The sequence below is a fragment of the Phoxinus phoxinus genome (genome assembly GCF_949152265.1).
Source record: "Phoxinus phoxinus genome assembly, chromosome: 21".
Lineage (NCBI taxonomy): Eukaryota > Metazoa > Chordata > Actinopteri > Cypriniformes > Leuciscidae > Phoxinus > Phoxinus phoxinus.
In genome coordinates, this window is record NC_136896.1 from 17,740,392 (window position 1) to 17,758,424 (window position 18,033).

The 18,033-nt window shown below is 36.5% G+C and overlaps 2 protein-coding genes across 6 annotated transcripts in view; one reads left to right on the plus strand and one right to left on the minus strand.

The window, feature by feature from the left end:
• The window catches only part of rnls (renalase, FAD-dependent amine oxidase), a 76,217-nt gene extending 74,132 nt beyond the window's left edge, over positions 1 to 2,085 (minus strand). For all 4 annotated transcript variants that reach the window (XM_079596149.1, XM_079596148.1, XM_079596146.1 and 1 more), the window contains exon 1: positions 1,954 to 2,085. In XM_079596149.1, coding sequence (XP_079452275.1) covers positions 1,954 to 2,071 — 118 coding nt within the window. In that variant the 5' untranslated portion in view covers positions 2,072 to 2,085. The remainder of the gene's footprint in view (positions 1 to 1,953) is intronic.
• An 87-nt stretch (positions 2,086 to 2,172) lies between these two features.
• lipf (lipase, gastric) lies at positions 2,173 to 18,033 on the plus strand. Of its 2 annotated transcripts, XM_079596138.1 has the most exons (10): positions 2,173 to 2,689; positions 3,335 to 3,449; positions 10,790 to 10,907; positions 13,829 to 14,027; positions 14,505 to 14,614; positions 14,933 to 15,069; positions 15,414 to 15,560; positions 15,655 to 15,726; positions 16,549 to 16,617; positions 17,085 to 18,033. In XM_079596138.1, the coding sequence occupies exons 1-10, from the start codon at positions 2,667 to 2,669 to the stop codon at positions 17,316 to 17,318; spliced, it is 1,224 nt and encodes a 407-aa protein (XP_079452264.1). In that variant the 5' UTR covers positions 2,173 to 2,666; the 3' UTR covers positions 17,319 to 18,033. The 2 variants fall into 2 exon arrangements, with proteins under 2 accessions (XP_079452264.1, XP_079452263.1); XM_079596137.1 differs by lacking the exons at positions 2,173 to 2,689; positions 3,335 to 3,449 and adding an exon at positions 5,054 to 5,140.

Consider the following 18,033-nt stretch of genomic DNA (forward strand, 5'->3'; position numbering starts at 1 on the left):
GGTGGACAACATTTTTTTTGACAATGGTTCCTCTCTCGAGTTATTGACTATAATAGAATTGGCCATGGACCCATTTAACATTGGAGTCAATGGCCATGTCCGAAAATGTCATTAAAACAACCTTTAACATTAGTTTTCAAAACTGTGCAACTCACCGAGTGATTAGTGATGTTAGTTGATGTTCCAGAAACAAAAAGTGTTGCGAAATACAGTTTCTGTCGTGTTTTATTCGTCATTTTGTAAAATCCCATTGAATTCTGTTGAAGGACTGAGTGCTCGTTAATATAAATGCGCTACCGGAAACGGAAAGGGGGCTGTTTACATTTGGTCGATGTAGTCTTTTTGCTCGCTTCCGTTTCTCATAAGGCTAGCGAGCAGAGCAACTGTGCTCCGGGAGAGTAAGCGAAATAAACAAACAAAACCTTGAAAATATTGAAAGACGTGACCACTGACCAGTGCAATATGAAGTTGAACTCAACTGTGACCGTGAGTGTCCCGCGAGACATAAACATCGGTTATCGCCATCAAGTGGTCGGGAGTGTGCTAACGCTTCAGATTCAAATATTGAGCGGAAGTTACACGGTTGTGAAGTGTCTGAAAAAATAGTTCCACTATAGCAAAATAAACGGATTGGAATCATATATTGCGACGATATATTGTTTATAATCATCAACGAACACCACTAACCACTCGGTGAGTTTAACAGTTTTGTAAACGAACATTATTGGCAGTTTTAATGACATTTTCGGACATGCACATAGACTCCAATGTTAAATGGGTCCATGGCCAATTCTATTATAGTCAAAAACTCGAGAGAGGAACCATTGTCAAAAAAATTTTGACCACTCTTGTTCATCCAAAACAAACTACAATATAGACTCAAGGTGTTAAATACCGGAAATATCCTTTAACTGATTTGCCCACGTCGCAGTGAGGGTAGGGTTTAGGGGTGGGGTTGGGTGAAGGGCATAATTTGCATTGCATGATTTATAAAATCCCACCAGTTTGAAAACACCCACAAATATAGAAACGCCCACTTTTGTTCCGAAGTCTCACAGCAGACACACCCCTTAAAACAGAGCGTTCAAATCAGAGGGCTAAAATCAGGGTAGTAAAATGCCTTTTCTTTCTAAATTATGACATAAAAATCATACTAACATCATAAGTGAACTACAGAAAACATTATACAATAAATGAATGCAGTTCATGATCCCTTAAATAGTATATTAAAAGTTATTTACACATTCAGTAAAAGTTTACAGAGAGGAGGCATCTTTTCCCATCTTAACCCAGTTTTTAGCTAATTGTTTTAAACAGCTGTTGCAATTTAGCGTTAACTATTCTGTCCCATTAACATCTTAATCAACCACATTCTAGGCTAATCATTGTTATTTGACGATATTTCAGTGTCCTGACAGTCAACAAAGTTGAAAGTTCAAGAGATGCTGCATTCACATCATGCTATCACAATTATAGTAGTAAATAAATATTTGTTTCCTAGTTTAAAAAAGTGGACATGAACGCCCTCTCAAGTCTCAAAAATGTTAATGCGATGAGCTCATAAAGACGACTTCAGATTTTGGAAAGTAGGAAATTTCCGATAGCACATGAAGGCAGCATTACTTCTAGTCATGTGTTCTAAAGTATTATTGAGCACTTGTTCATTCACTCATTCTGTCATTTCTGGCAGAGTGAATCTGACATTAAAAAAATATTTGTATAATAAAGTTGAAGTTACTTTATCTGCTCATTTCCTGCTCACCTTGTAGAGGAGCAGCAGGTCACCAGTTTAGCAGCTTTTCGATTTATGTTTAACCCATAATGAGTGATTTGCAGAACAAACCACTAATGCAATGATTCCAACACACGAGACATTCACCACTCGATAAAGTGTTTTACATTAGTTTATAAAATAAGCATTCTGTATGTCAAAACAGAGAAGAAGATGCTAACCTGAACCCCGAGATTTGTCCCACACGACTATATTAACCTTGTTTGGCAGCTCCCTCCGAAGCAGACAGGCACATATACTGCCAGTAAGTCCAGCACCAACTATTAGAACTCGAGACATTTTTTTTAGAAAATGTAAATTAAGCAGTTAACGTTCCTTAAGGTAAAACGGCCAAGCGATCTTGCTAGTTTGAAGATCTCACTCGATATAGCATACTGTCACTTTAAGAATTATGAAAGGCTGAAGGGTTTTTTGTTGGCCAACTAAAACATTCCCTTTGTTTGTTCAATGTTTGACTGATAAGAAATGCACATCATATCCAACCTTCAAAATAATAAAGTTATATGTCAGTTGTGCAGCTATTTGAAGAGTACGCACTCACATGTATTTTTGATTACATTTAGTGTAATTTTTGTTGTTTTTTCCGTATTGAAATTGGCTTAACTGACAATTGTGTAAAACACAATTTATTTAGTCTTATCTAAAAACAAATAATGACGATGTCAGTTTGACATTTAATAATGGAGGAGTATTAGATCAAAGGAGAAAGCATGAAGCTTCTTCAGAAGAGGGAATGATTGATTAAAGGCGTTCAAGAACAGTGATCAAGTCATGATGTCACTGTCAGCTGATGATGTTATGTTAAAGCATTATCATCGCTATCAGTGTGGTTACTGACCTGACGCTCCACGCGGTTGATTTTCAGTGCGCTGCTATGAAGAGCTCATCCGAAGTTGGGTGAGTTTTATTTTTTTCATTATTCAATGCTTTTTAGACCCTTTAACAAACACGGTTCATAAGATTAATGGCCTCGATCATCTTAAAACAAACATGTTCGTGCTGCAAATGATATGTGGAATACTGCAGGTTAGCAGTGAACGAAAATACTGTACGACTATGTAACTACACCGATAAAACGTTATGTTTGCACTGGCTGACTTCTCATGTATTTGTAAAACATAAAGTTTGGTTATTTCAAAAGCACTCAGTCATTCAAACCCCTCGGCTGTGCTGACTGAACTGCTTTCGCTTTGTCAAAATGCATATTGTCAAATTACATTGCTTAAACTAATGTGCGTAATTCAAATACTTTTGGTGGCAGAAATGTTTAAGTGAGTTTAACAGTCAAACTGCTCTTGTATAATAAAGTACAGTAATGTTCAGCAATGTTTGAACATTGCTTATTTTGTCTGATTAACAAACTAGGATTTTGCTACATTTTTTTTTTTAGGTATTGCTTACCTTGCTTTCTGTCACACATATTGAGCAACACTAAACAATGTATTGATGGCTGCTGAAGCATCTAGCTTTTTTTAACATTTGTTTAGATTAGTGTGTCTTTGGAAACCTTATATTAATTCACTGTTTGTGAACGTTCAACAGAAAGAAGATATCATGGCTGGTCTTGTCTCTGGTATTGCTTACACTTGGGCTGGTTCAGTGCAGGCCGCCTTTTCAGGACGAGGCAGGACTGGACCCTGAAGTCAATATGAACATTGTAAGTGACCAATACAACACATAATAAGACAAGCTGCAATGAGTGTTTTTCATTACCCATCAATAAATTGTCAATGAGCGCTAAAACACTAGACCAAATTCTGGTAAATTGGGTCACTTTTGTCCTTCATCTCAGTGGGGACAAAAATGAAGTTATTCAACAACATTCTGATCAGCTTTGTGGAAAATACTGTTTACTTTGTTAAATGCAGTTATTGAAGTGAAACAAACACTTTAGACCTTGCATAAACCTTAAAGTGCCCCTATTATGTTTTTTTTTTCCGAATATTCCCTTTCATGCAGTGTGTAATACAGCTGTTTGTGAAATGTGAATGTACATTTTCTGCAAAAGCTGTAAAAACTAGGCTAAATCAGCCCTGAACCGCCTATATGAGGTGTTTGTTATTCGTATCCCACTGTGTGACGGATCTACGTCACTAGAAAACACGTATGCATAATGACCGCCTATGTTGTACGTGGTCCGCCCGTGGTCCAATACAACTTGACCTGAAAACCCGTAATTTTACTGACGACTACTTCTCAAATCTTGGAGTTCAACGTGGGATTCACAAAATGCTCGCTCTTGAAAGATGGGTTGGTTGGTAGTAGTGCTGTTTATTTGGACCAGCTTGCTCCTCAGAATCACAACCTGTAAGTATGAATTAAGTTATTTTAATTAAGAATTAAATTCACATCTTGGTAAATTGTGGCCATGAATTAAAAATTTGTTCTCTCGTTTTAGTAAATCGTGTCCACGTTGGTTTAACTAAAACAAGGGAACAAATCAGTACAACATGGCCATGATTTAGTAAATTGAGGACACTAATTACTAATTGTGCGCACTATTTACTTCGTAAAACAAGTAACAAATTAGTAAAACAAAGTCGCGGGACCAAGTTGTTAATTTGTGGCCACAAAATATACTTTTTTTTTTTTTATGTGTGGAGCTCCGTGATACAGTGGGAATATATAGGCTCACACTCAAGGAGGAAAAAAGTACCTCAGTTTTATTCAGAGGCCCAAACTAAGCAAAATTATGCAATTTGGTTTTGATGTTGTTATTTAGAAGCTATCTAAATGAGCTATATGGACAAAAATTTGTTGCAATTTTGGTAGCTAGTTTTATAAATCAATGAGATTTGTATAACAGTATAACAGACGTACACAAACAAATGCATATAAATATCAGTTGTCACTGTATCTCCCAATAATATCCCCAATAGTCGTCTTAAGATGATTTTTTAATGATTTTTCTAAACTTATAGAATAGAAGAATAGAATGCATTTAGATAGCAATTATGTATGGATAATGAAGTTAACCTATACTACATAAGGACTTGTAACTCAGCTGACCACATGAATGTCATGTCATGTTGTGAACTTTGCACTAGATTTGTAATATTATTTGCACTTCTCTGTTTTGACACGTGCTCTCGGGAGAAGTGGATTCATTAGTTGACCATCTCTATAACAAACTACATTTTGCACTTTGTCCTTCCACATTTCACTGTAGCTCGCCCCATTCGCAAATATTAAATATCCATATATGAAATATATGCTCATATTATAGAGTAAAAACATATACCAGTATGTACTTAAATATCTCTGGTATTGCTTACACTTGGGCTGGTTCAGTGCAGGCCGCCTTTTCAGGACGAGGCAGGACTGGACCCTGAAGTCAATATGAACATTGTAAGTGACCAATACAACACATAATAAGACAAGCTGCAATGAGTGTTTTTCATTACCCATCAATAAATTGTCAATGAGCGCTAAAACACTAGACCAAATTCTGGTAAATTGGGTCACTTTTGTCCTTCATCTCAGTGGGGACAAAAATGAAGTTATTCAACAACATTCTGATCAGCTTTGTGGAAAATACTGTTTACTTTGTTAAATGCAGTTATTGAAGTGAAACAAACACTTTAGACCTTGCATAAACCTTAAAGTGCCCCTATTATGTTTTTTTTTTCCGAATATTCCCTTTCATGCAGTGTGTAATACAGCTGTTTGTGAAATGTGAATGTACATTTTCTGCAAAAGCTGTAAAAACTAGGCTAAATCAGCCCTGAACCGCCTATATGAGGTGTTTGTTATTCGTATCCCACTGTGTGACGGATCTACGTCACTAGAAAACACGTATGCATAATGACCGCCTATGTTGTACGTGGTCCGCCCGTGGTCCAATACAACTTGACCTGAAAACCCGTAATTTTACTGACGACTACTTCTCAAATCTTGGAGTTCAACGTGGGATTCACAAAATGCTCGCTCTTGAAAGATGGGTTGGTTGGTAGTAGTGCTGTTTATTTGGACCAGCTTGCTCCTCAGAATCACAACCTGTAAGTATGAATTAAGTTATTTTAATTAAGAATTAAATTCACATCTTGGTAAATTGTGGCCATGAATTAAAAATTTGTTCTCTCGTTTTAGTAAATCGTGTCCACGTTGGTTTAACTAAAACAAGGGAACAAATCAGTACAACATGGCCATGATTTAGTAAATTGAGGACACTAATTACTAATTGTGCGCACTATTTACTTCGTAAAACAAGTAACAAATTAGTAAAACAAAGTCGCGGGACCAAGTTGTTAATTTGTGGCCACAAAATATACTTTTTTTTTTTTTATGTGTGGAGCTCCGTGATACAGTGGGAATATATAGGCTCACACTCAAGGAGGAAAAAAGTACCTCAGTTTTATTCAGAGGCCCAAACTAAGCAAAATTATGCAATTTGGTTTTGATGTTGTTATTTAGAAGCTATCTAAATGAGCTATATGGACAAAAATTTGTTGCAATTTTGGTAGCTAGTTTTATAAATCAATGAGATTTGTATAACAGTATAACAGACGTACACAAACAAATGCATATAAATATCAGTTGTCACTGTATCTCCCAATAATATCCCCAATAGTCGTCTTAAGATGATTTTTTAATGATTTTTCTAAACTTATAGAATAGAAGAATAGAATGCATTTAGATAGCAATTATGTATGGATAATGAAGTTAACCTATACTACATAAGGACTTGTAACTCAGCTGACCACATGAATGTCATGTCATGTTGTGAACTTTGCACTAGATTTGTAATATTATTTGCACTTCTCTGTTTTGACACGTGCTCTCGGGAGAAGTGGATTCATTAGTTGACCATCTCTATAACAAACTACATTTTGCACTTTGTCCTTCCACATTTCACTGTAGCTCGCCCCATTCGCAAATATTAAATATCCATATATGAAATATATGCTCATATTATAGAGTAAAAACATATACCAGTATGTACTTAATATCCATAGTTATATATGAAACTTATTCGAAATTAGAACAATTCCATATATTGACATATTCATTTATCCCTTATAAATATATCTGTTTATGTATCTATACTGCATATTTTGACATGTATGTCTCATATATAAAATATCCATGCACAAAATATATTCTCAATGTATATTGGTCTTAACATACAGTACCATATAAAAATTTGTCATTTAAATATTTTTTCATGTAAACAAAATTTACTATGGGTATTTCATATATGGAATAAACTAATATCTTTATATATCCCGAGGATGTATATATTTGTTAATAATGTATTTCCTTATATGAAAACATAAATGACAACACCACTCTCGATATAGGGACATGGCATACATTACATGTATGTACAGTAGGCCTACTGTATGGGTCTTGGAAGCTGAATGCACAGCACATCATCATGTTATCACAATTATAAAAGTGTATATCTTGGTTCATAAGTGTTTTTTTTCCTCAGTGTGTGAAAATGGGAAGAGAAACATTATTCACCAGTTCAGCAATTTTTTCATACTTGAGATTAGACGGCTTTATGTAGAATCTTTTCCCACAGACTCTGAAAGGGAATTGTACTCTAAGTGACATTTATACACTTTCATGTGTGGTTAGATATGAAACAAGACTTCTTGGTTTAAATAAGGATATCTCATAATCATTGTTTGATAATTCGCACAGGTCAGAAAACCATTTGCAGAAACGCTGATAAGAAGTAATTTGTTGGTTTTAATACAATAACTGGTTTTATACTCTGGGTTTCACGTGCTTGCATTCACAAAGAGACGATTGAGCCTTAAAATTGTTTCACTTGGGCTACTTAAAGGGGTCATGACATGAGAAACCAAATTTGCCTTGATCTTTAGGTATATAAGAGGTCTTTGTACCATTAAAACGTCCTGCAAGTTTCATAGCTTAAGACGTCCTCCCCATTATAAACGAATCATTTATTTAATCAAGCTCTAAATACAGCTCGTTCTGGATCCATGGTAAGAAGTGACGTCACGGTACGAAGTGACGTACCAGCGTTTGCATACGACCGCCTCCGTCACAAGACAACTACGCTTTAAGCGCAAGACAACTACGCTCATTTCGTATCATCGTCGCGCCCGCGCGCCGCGCGCCTCACAAGTGTTCAGTCGACGGAGAGCGAGTGGGTCTGTGTACAGGGAGATTACGACGTCGCAGATGTGCTGTTCCTGGCTGTGGACAAACGACATCTTTGAATACGCTGCGAAAGATCCAGTCGTCAGGGAAAAATGGATGCACTTTATTTTTTGCGGACGTCTCAGTCACGGCAGTGTTAGTTTAAGCGTTTGTTCTATACATTTTAAGGATGACTGTTTTGAGCTTTGCCAGAAAACTGTTGCTCAAAGATAAGTCCGTGCCGTCTATTCTGGGCTCAACAACGACGACGCAAACTGTAAGTAATGTATTTAAAACTTTAAACTACTTTTTAAATACGCTGAAAGATCCAGTCGTCAGGGAAAAATGGATGCACTTTATTTTTGCGGACGTCATAGTCACGGCAGTGTTCTATACATTTAAGGATGACTGTTTTGAGGAAAAAATCCCAATATGATGCTTGGCTTTGCCAGAAAACTGTTGCTCAAAGATAAGTCCGTGCCGACTATTCTGGGCTCCATAACGACGACGCAAACTTACTTTTTACCATGGCTAATATAAACACATTTGTATAAGAGAATCTTGAAAATATGTCGCCTTTCTAGTAGGCCTACATGTGATAGAAAATTAAAAATGTTGCCTTTATCAATGCTGCATCTTCTAAGATGGCCTGTCTGTGCATGCATTTTCATTGGAATTAGTTAAATAATGTTAAACTGTTAGAAAATGAAGCTATAGGATAATTATGCAACAATAATCCGTTTTCAAGTGTCTTGGGTTAATTTTTTTTTATTAATTCAAAATAGTTTCACTTTCCATGTGGACACGGGCTGATCCAGTCTTCGTTGTTGTGGTGATGGTTCATTTTCCTCTGATTCTGGCTCAAACATAATAAGGTTTTATCATTGCAAGAGCCATCGCTTCGCATGCATCACCCGCTATTAAACAGTTACGCCGAATCCGCAAATGTTCTGGCTGGGGGCGTTAATAATTGATGCATAGGCACTGACGTTAGCCAATCATAACAGTGGGCGTTAACACTGAACTCTTAAAGGGGAAACACCCCCAAAACAGACTGTTTGAATCAGAGGATGAGAAACAGGGTGGGAAAAGGTCATAAATCACTACATTTTAAAAGTTTTTTGTAAAAAAAACTATAGTAATACTATAATTGCACCTAAGGGAACATAATAATAAAATAAAAAAAACCATGTCATGACCCCTTTAAGGGAATAGTTTAACCCGTAAATGAAAATTCTGTCATTGTTTTTCATTCGAATACGATGGGAGAGTTTAAATACTCTTAAACCAGTTCTTTTCAGTTTGTAGTGGACATGTCTGTCAAAATCAATAAAGGACAAAAAGACAATTCATAACTTGTACATCATATGTCTTCTAAAGCCACACAAATAGCCATACAAAAATCCATTCCAAGAAAAACATCGGTGAAGGTGAGTAAAGAATTGGGTCAACATTTTTGGGTCAACAATGCCTTGAAAGGTTCAATGTACGATAGTAGCGACTGATTTTTTATTTTTTTTTCATCCGAGTGAAACGAAATAAAGAAAAGGTAAAAAAATGTAGGGTGGGGACTTTCGGTTAAAAAAAAAATACACACAAAAAAATCAGTGGTGTAAAGTTTTTGAGTAAATATAATTAGTTATCTTTTGATCACTTTGTAGTTTTACTGAGTATCTAAAATATTAGCCACTTTATTAGTTGTATTAGTCAGAAGTGCAGTCAAAAAAAAAAAGTAAGCCTTTTTTTAAGATGTACATATTTCAATTGTATAGTAAAATTCCATCAAATTGATTTGAACAACCTTACATATTCATATTATGGATTAAGAATTTGAAAACATACTAGTTTAATAAAACATTTTGTACAAATCTTAATGGAACAAGGGAATGGATCATTTAGTTTGTGATTCTTCATTCATAATATGAATAATATGTACAGATTATTCAATTCAATTTGATGGAATTTTACTATTCAATTAAAATGTGTAAATCTAAAAAAAAAAAAAGGTGCAGCTCTGACAAATAAAGATATACTTCAAATGATTTTGAGCTCCGTTATATTTGCTCTTGATTTCAAGGCAAATTACTTTATTTATAACGCGACTCTAAAGTTCTCAGAATTTTCAATAGTTGATCACGTTCTGCATTTTAATCTGATTTATTATTTCCTTTTGCTTTTTCATTCTGCAGAAGTACATGCAACATTGATGATTTTCCAACACACACTATTTCTGCATGAAAAGAGGACAACTACCCCATCTCAGACAGAGAGTGAGAGATAGAAGCACAACCCCCAGTGCTTACCCTCCCCTTAATGTGTGTTGAGCCAGCAGTGGGTTTATCCTTAAGTGGCCTAAAGTAGAATGAGCAGACAGAAGACCCAGGGGGAGTGGGAAACTGCAGAGCCTTTAATTATGCATGGGGAGATTGCATGGCAGGCCTGGAACCAACAAGCTCACACAGTTTCTTTGAAGTCTCTGATTATAATTTATCTCATATCTAGAGGAGGAGGAGGAGGAGTGTGACTCCATACAGCTGAAATAATTGTGCTCTTGAAAAGACAAATGGCTAAACTAAGAATTTAAGCTGAACTGGTGTTTTCTCTTGTCATTACATTTAAAAAATACTGCCACGCTTATGATATTTATTGTAGACCTTGGCGAAGAATAAATGTAGCTATTCTTAGGTTTATATGTCTTCTTCAAATGGATGATATTATACTGCTTTCATCAGAAAAGAACAATGCTTGTGCTATTTTGAAGTGTTGTATTGTCTAAGAATGACTCACTTATCTTACATGAAGGTGTGTTTCCATTGATCTCTCCTCGCTGTCATGCTTCTCGTGGACTTTGTCCATGTTCACCACTGTGTTTGTCTCTTGTAGAGCGAGATCATCACACACTGGGGCTACACCGCGGAAGAATTCGAAGTGGTCACCGAGGATGGGTACATCCTGAGCGTCAACCGAATCCCACAAGGGCTCAAAAACAAGGATGGACAAGGTAATGGTTTAAGTTGGATAGCCAAAATATTTGAATGAGCCCATTCATGCTTTCGTTTGGCCTGTGTTAGTGTGAATTATTAAAGATGGGAGCTTGCTGTTTACACTGACATGGCCATCTGAAAGAGGAATCTCAGTAAGATGATATCTGAATTCTCACCATTCACAGATTCACTGGGCTGCCATTATTCAATTAAAGTTTATATATATATGGCGCTTTTCACATTGCATATTGTTTCAAAGCAGTTTAACAGCAAATACTTGTTTTGATGTTACTACTATTCTGTTATCAGCCAGAGATGTGTATCCAAGTAATGTCCATATGGTATTAAAATACTGTTTTAATACATGTTATGTGGTTAGTTACCTTCAGTTAAGCTAATGCAACAAACGTGTTGCATTAGGCAGCAATTACAACTTACAACTGCTAGTAATGATTACAATATAAGGTATTATTACAATAGTAGGATAATATCTGAAAATAAATTGTAGGTGTCACCTGAAAACTTTGCAACGCTGGAGCCAAAAATACACACCGAAATATGTGAAATACATAGTCACATGAACACACTGGGTGAGATGTTCTAATTTGAACCTTAACATCTTAACATCCCGTGGTCTATAATAGTCACATAGCAAGAGGGGAAAGAAGTGGTTTTAGATGAGTCAGTCTCATATGGAGGAGGACCTCCTGTTACACGCTCATATAACGCATCCCACACATGATTTCTTCATTGGGTTTTTCATGTCATAAATATCCAGATCTCATGACCTCTCGTGATGCTGCGGGTTTCACAAATTGGTAACACTTTACAATAAGGTCTCATTTGTTAACATTAGTTAATGTATTAACTAACATGAACTAACAATGAGCAATACAAATTTATTACAGTGTTTATACAATTTTGCTTATGTTAGTTCACAGTGCATTAACTAATGCTAACAAAGACAACATTTGATTTTCATAATGTATTAGTAAATGTTGAAATTAACTAAGATTAATGGATGCTGTCGAAGTATTGTTCATTCTTAGTTTATGTTAAGCGTTATTGTAAAGCGTTACCAACAAATCTAAGTGTTATTTAATTATTAGGTTTTTTTTAAGTATATAAAAAAAATAAAAATAAATTAAAGTGTGCGCGCGTGCCAGTAAGCCAGTTATTTATATCTTTTGCTGTAATGTGACAGTAGGAAATATAAGTTTACATTTCCAAACATTAATTTTACCATTAATTGTATTAATCCAGCGAAAGTTTTGAAACTGATATCAGGATGTATTGTAATAGGTGTATCACTACAATAAATCAATGACATGTATGATGTCATCCGCTTTAAAACAAAGGAATGTCTGTGAAGATACAGCAGGCTGAAGTCAGTTCAGTTCGGATGAGTGTTATTGTGGTGTTAATGTTCAATTCACTATTCAATAGTTCTTCTGAAATCAGTATTCAGTTTGATATTTAGCGCTCCCCATATTTCATTAATGAGCAGAGAGATCTCAAAAGCTCATGCTCTCACACTAATCTCGCCAGGGACGCCACTGGAGCGGAAAACCAATTCAACAGCCATACATCAGCTTCCACTCTCCCTTGCTGTGCTAACACAATGTCTCATGTTATTCTAAATGAGAATACATTTCCCCGACACAAATCCCTGTGCTGGAGGATTTGAGGAGCCTTTGAGAAACTTTGGCCTTGTGCATCTTTGCTTTTCACTCATTGTATTAGATTAAGGGTGTTGCTGGCTCGTGTTTGACCTTCAGAATAAAATTGGCTTATGCAAATGAACGTGTTGAAATGCGTTCTGTACGTTTATAACCATACTTAATCAGGAAGCCTGGGAATTATGAAGACCAAGACAAACCCTGCGTGTCGTTTTTGTTTTATGGTGGTTTTAGGGCTGTGTGTGTTTGTGTGCGCTGGGAGCTGGTAAATGTTAATAATGAATTCTGATCTGGGATAAATAAGTAAAGAGCCATCAAGCTGTTTGTTTCAGTGGATGGCTGGTGCTGAGTGCTGTGGCGTTCGGTGTTATAAGCACAGAAGCTCTGAGGTGGCACACGCAAGATGCAATTCATTTCATGCTGTCCCAATTCTCCATGTCACACGGGACACTGGTGGCTCGAAAGAAGAGCACCGGGGAATTACTTTTGAGGTTTCATAAAGACAGTCTCACCTGAGAAAGTGCAGACTCGGTTTGTTCTCCGGATCTATTAATCAATTCAAAAATGCATTCAAAATGCAATTAATGCACACAATGACTTCTGTAATCAGAAGGTTTTTAAAATTGTATTGAAAAAGATTCATATTTGAGGTGTTTAAAGCACTGATTTCCCACTGATTTGAACTTCATTTCCCATAAACCCTATCGTGACTCAGCGTGCAACTGCTCTGATTATTCTGCAGTTATGTAAAATGTAAAGTCTCCACACTGTTGCTAAAGTCTTGCTGTGTGAGTTTCAGGCTTTAAGGGGGTAGAAGGAATGAATGGTATGAAGTCAAACAATGCTATCAGCCCAAGGTCTGTTTGTGCTACTAAGAGGACCAGCTCACTTCCTGTTTCTGAAAGATATTCACGATAAAGGTCCCAAAAAAGAAAGGATGGCATTAGCAGTATAAAGCTAATCCACATACTCCCTCTGCTGGCAAAATGTGTAATCTCAAAAAAATAAAGTGTGTGTGTGTGCATGCGTGCATGTGTCTACTTAACTATATTTTGGCGACAAATTTGTACCCAGAAGTGACACACATCTTCCAAAACCTCCCTTTAGGAATGTCCTAATTTGTAAATCTGGGATAAATTTTTTAAATCTTGTATACAAATTTAGTGTGTGTATGTGTGTGTGTGTGTGTGTGTGTGTGTGTGTGTGTGTGTGTGGGGTTTAGTGACTGATTTTGAACTCTTGATTTATGTTTATGACAGAAGCCAAGCCTGTAGTGTTTCTCCAACATGGTCTTCTCGCTGCTGGAAGTAACTGGGTGACAAACCTGCCCAACACCAGCCTGGGTTTCCTCCTAGCCGATGCTGGATTTGACGTGTGGATGGGTAACAGTCGTGGGAACACCTGGTCCAGAAAACATGTCAGCCTTGACCCTAAACAGAAAGAATACTGGAAGTTCAGGTACAAGGATAAGATTTTAATGAAAGTGGTGTGTGAAGTCTCATGATACTTTTCTTTAGGATTCTTTGATGAATTTAAAGTTCAAAAGAACAGCATTTCTTTTATATATTTTGTAACATTAAAATGTGTGTATTGTCACTTTTTGAAGTGTATATTTACAAATTTAAAGTGTATATTTACAAATTTAGAGTTTGATATAAAGGTTGACTTTTTGATTGTAAATATTTAAGCGTTTATTACCTCATTTAAACTCATGATACTTCTGTGAAAATAATTAAAACCTTGTCTTGCCTCAAATTGTAAAATTATTATGTTTCTTGCCTCACAAGCATTGGTATTTCCTTTAGGAAATGCAAATCTAGTTTTTATCTTGGGAACTCTCAGAATAATGTTTGATCCAGAATCCTAAGCTCAAAATTTCCAAAAAGCTTCAAAAAAGTTATTTTTCTCTCTGTGTTGTGTGTGTGTGTGTTGCAGTCATGATGAAATGGCTAAGAAGGATCTTCCCGCAGTAATAAACTTCATTACAAAGACAACTGGCCAGGAGCAAATCTTTTATGTGGGCCATTCCCAGGGAACCACTATAGGTATGACCCATCCTCTAAGCATTTCAGAGTGATTCATTATTTTGAAATGTGGAAATGTAACGCAGGGTTAGTATTCATCAAATCACTGCTCTACAAAATATGCTCCGAGATGTGCTGTGCATTATGCATCCTATTGCACTGACAGTAGGCGAATGCTGAATGTGTTATCATGTGGGAACATCTCCCAGGTCACAGCTGCTATAGTACTTCTCACTTTTAGCAATGCATGACTTGTGATTCTAAGCCTTATATATTTTATTTATTTCTTCTTTAACTGTTGCTGAATAACTTCCCGTTCTTCACTCTCTTGCTTCTCAGCATTCATGGCTTTCTCTACGATGCCGGAGCTGGCCAGCAAAATCAAGATGTTCTTTGCCCTGGCTCCTGTCGCCACAGTGGGGTTGACTAAAAGCCCTATGACCAAATTGTCTGTTATTCCAGAGTTTCTCATTTGGGTGAGCAGTTTATTTAAAATGCTATACTAGGCCTGTCCCAAATGGCACACTTCATTTGCACTTGCGTTCTTTTGGCCGGTGCGTGTCCGTTAAGTCCACAAGACCAGAGGATGTCCCATTTGTCATTTTAGGCAACTTCTACCCGACAGTCAAAGCGGCATTACGTCACAAAAGCGTGGACTCACAAGGGCTTAAGGTTCCATTTGGGACAGGTGTAGCAAAAGCCTTTTAACTGCCATGAAACATCACAAGTCACTGATTTGGAATCCACTCATAAGGCACATATAGGCATGATGATTATTTATCAGCTCCTATCAACCAATCAATAATTTTTTCATTTGCAGGATCTTTTTGGAAGTAAAGACTTCCTGCCTCAGAACGAATTGATTAAGTTTTTTGCCACTGAATTCTGCAGCAAAAAGCCCTTGAGTGTGCTGTGTGGAAACGTCTTCTTTCTCCTCTGTGGTTTTGATGAGAAGAACCTGAACATGGTATAACACTCTTAAGCATTGTTCAGATATGCTCTTTTATCTCAATGGATTCAATTTTGGAATGTTCCTTCATGAGTTCGTCTCTATCTTTCAGACCAGAACACCGGTGTACACGACACACTGCCCAGCGGGAACCTCAGTCCAGAACATGGTTCATTGGGCTCAGGTAAAAAAAAGAAAACTCACAGTGACATGTGCATGTGCTCTGCTAAATGTCCCTTTACATCTGCAATACATTTAAAAAATTTTTTTAAATATTATTTATATTATTTATTATAATATAAATAATATTATTTCCTCAAAATGAGTGAAAGCACAAACACCAGAGGTTGTGACAGTTCCTTCATCTGTCTCAGAGTAAAAAAATATCAGTGTGAACTGAAGTAATAGACCAGTGTCACAATAAGGGCTTTTGGGTAAGTCCAAGTTGACATTTTTCTGGACCTGCTCGATCACATTGCCCCACATGTGTTCTCAGATGCAATCAAATAATGTTTTGTTTTTTTTGCTTTTTATTTCCTTGAAGTTACATTTACTCTAAGTTTAAATTTGCCTTTTTCTAAATATTGCAAAAGTCTGAGTGATAAAGCTGGAATAAAAGTGTCTGCTACAGTATGTGCGTAAATGTAATGTAAATTATTCCAATAAGATAGTAGTTATACATACAGTAGTAGCAGTTACTTAAGATAATAAAGTTGCATGCACACCTTTCTCTGTGTGTCTTAGGGCTGCTTCACATCGCCCCATTAAACACCCACAAACAGCAACATGTTAAAAAATGTAAAGTTGTCTATTGGATTTATAACAACAACATGTCATGTTCACACTAACCCCAAAAAAAACGACAACAGGGTCTAACAAAACCCAACAACCACTGAAATTTGGAGTTGTGAATTTGTGATCGTGAAGGCACACTCAAACATATGTAACTTCTACTTCCTTTGTTTGACCTGATTTTTTAAATACATTTCTTGTATTCTTTGTACAGGCTGTGAAATCCAGTAATCTTATGGCATATGATTATGGAAAAGCTGGAAATATGGCACATTATAATCAGGTAATGTTGAAGACTCAAGTATTTCTCCCCTTAAAGAGACAGTCCACCCAAAAAGGAAAATAATTAATTACCCTCATGTCTGTATGCATTTCTTCTGTTGAACACAAAAGAAGATTTTTTGTGTGAAGAATATTAGTAACCAAACAGTTCCCATTAACTTCCAAACTGTTTAGTTACTAACATTCTTCAAAATATATGTTATGAGCAGAAGACAGCCATACAGGAACTTGGAACGACACGAGGGTGAGAAAATTAAAAATGTTCATTTTTGGGTGGACTATCCCTTTAAGCTGTTTTACCCAATACATTTAACACACTTATCCGGGGCATTTTGGAGATACTCAATACTCTTATTAGGACAATTGTGTCTTGTTTTCTCTGTTATTCAGAGGACTAGAGTACTTAGTCAGTAGTAAAATTGACCAGTGCATGAAGTGTAAAGGTCTCTTCTTGCTTCCCCTTCCCAGTCGACCCCTCCTCTGTACAACGTGAGAGACATGATGGTACCTACAGCTTTGTGGTCTGGTGGGCAGGACACTTTGGCAGATCCTCAGGATGTGGCTCTACTGCTCACACAGATACCTAAATTGATGTACCACCGCAATATTGAGCACTGGGAACACCTGGACTTCATCTGGGGCTTGGACGCCCCACAAGAGATGTACAGCAAAATGATTGAAATTATGAGGGAGCATGTGTGAAGATACATTTTGATTGAGCAGCAGGTTTTATCAGCAATTTGTTTTTACCATGCTTTGAGCTTAAAGGGATAGTTCACCCAAAAATTTAAATTCTTTCTACCTCTTTATTCATACTTTAAGGAGATGAATCATTTGTTTGAGGTGCTGGTAATCAAATCTGCAATTACCAATGTATATTCGGTATTACAAAATTACGGCCTTTGAGCCGTCACCTAGAGATTGAGTTTTACACTCATAACCAGGTGTTGCTTTTTAATGTCTTTAAAGGACATGCATTGTTTAATGTGCTTTTCACTTTAGCTTTTACTATCCACTAGTTTACCTTACTGTAGCATTTCATGAACTTTAAGGCCTGTTCACAGTCACACCAACAACAACAATATTAGCGCCTACGCAGCGGACAATATATTTCTAAGCGCACACTTGTCTGCCGCGTTAAATGGTCCAGCTCGTTATATTGATTCTGATTGGCTGTCAATGTTTTTAATGTTCCATCAGCTGGATAAAATCATTCTGGGAAAGGGATTCCAGCAAAATCGTTTATTTGTACCATTATAACTGTGGTGTGGACTTTTCTGTTATTTGAGAATAATTTTAGAGCTATATCTTTATCGTTATAGTTGTCGTCTTTGGTGTGAAGGGCCTTTTATGTCTTGTGTAATGGATTTTGTAAATCATGACATGAAACCCAATAAACATACATTGATGCAGAAGA

What these genes read in the sequence shown, in the direction of transcription:
- lipf (XM_079596138.1), top strand. Translation starts at nt 2,667, where the DNA reads ATGAAGAGCTCATCCGAAGTTGG. An exon ending in TTCCCAGGGAACCACTATAG is followed by an intron (nt 14,615 to 14,932) that starts GTATGACCCATC and finishes CTTGCTTCTCAG; the next exon opens with CATTCATGGCTTTCTCTACG. An exon ending in TTCCAGAGTTTCTCATTTGG is followed by an intron (nt 15,070 to 15,413) that starts GTGAGCAGTTTA and finishes TTTCATTTGCAG; the next exon opens with GATCTTTTTGGAAGTAAAGA.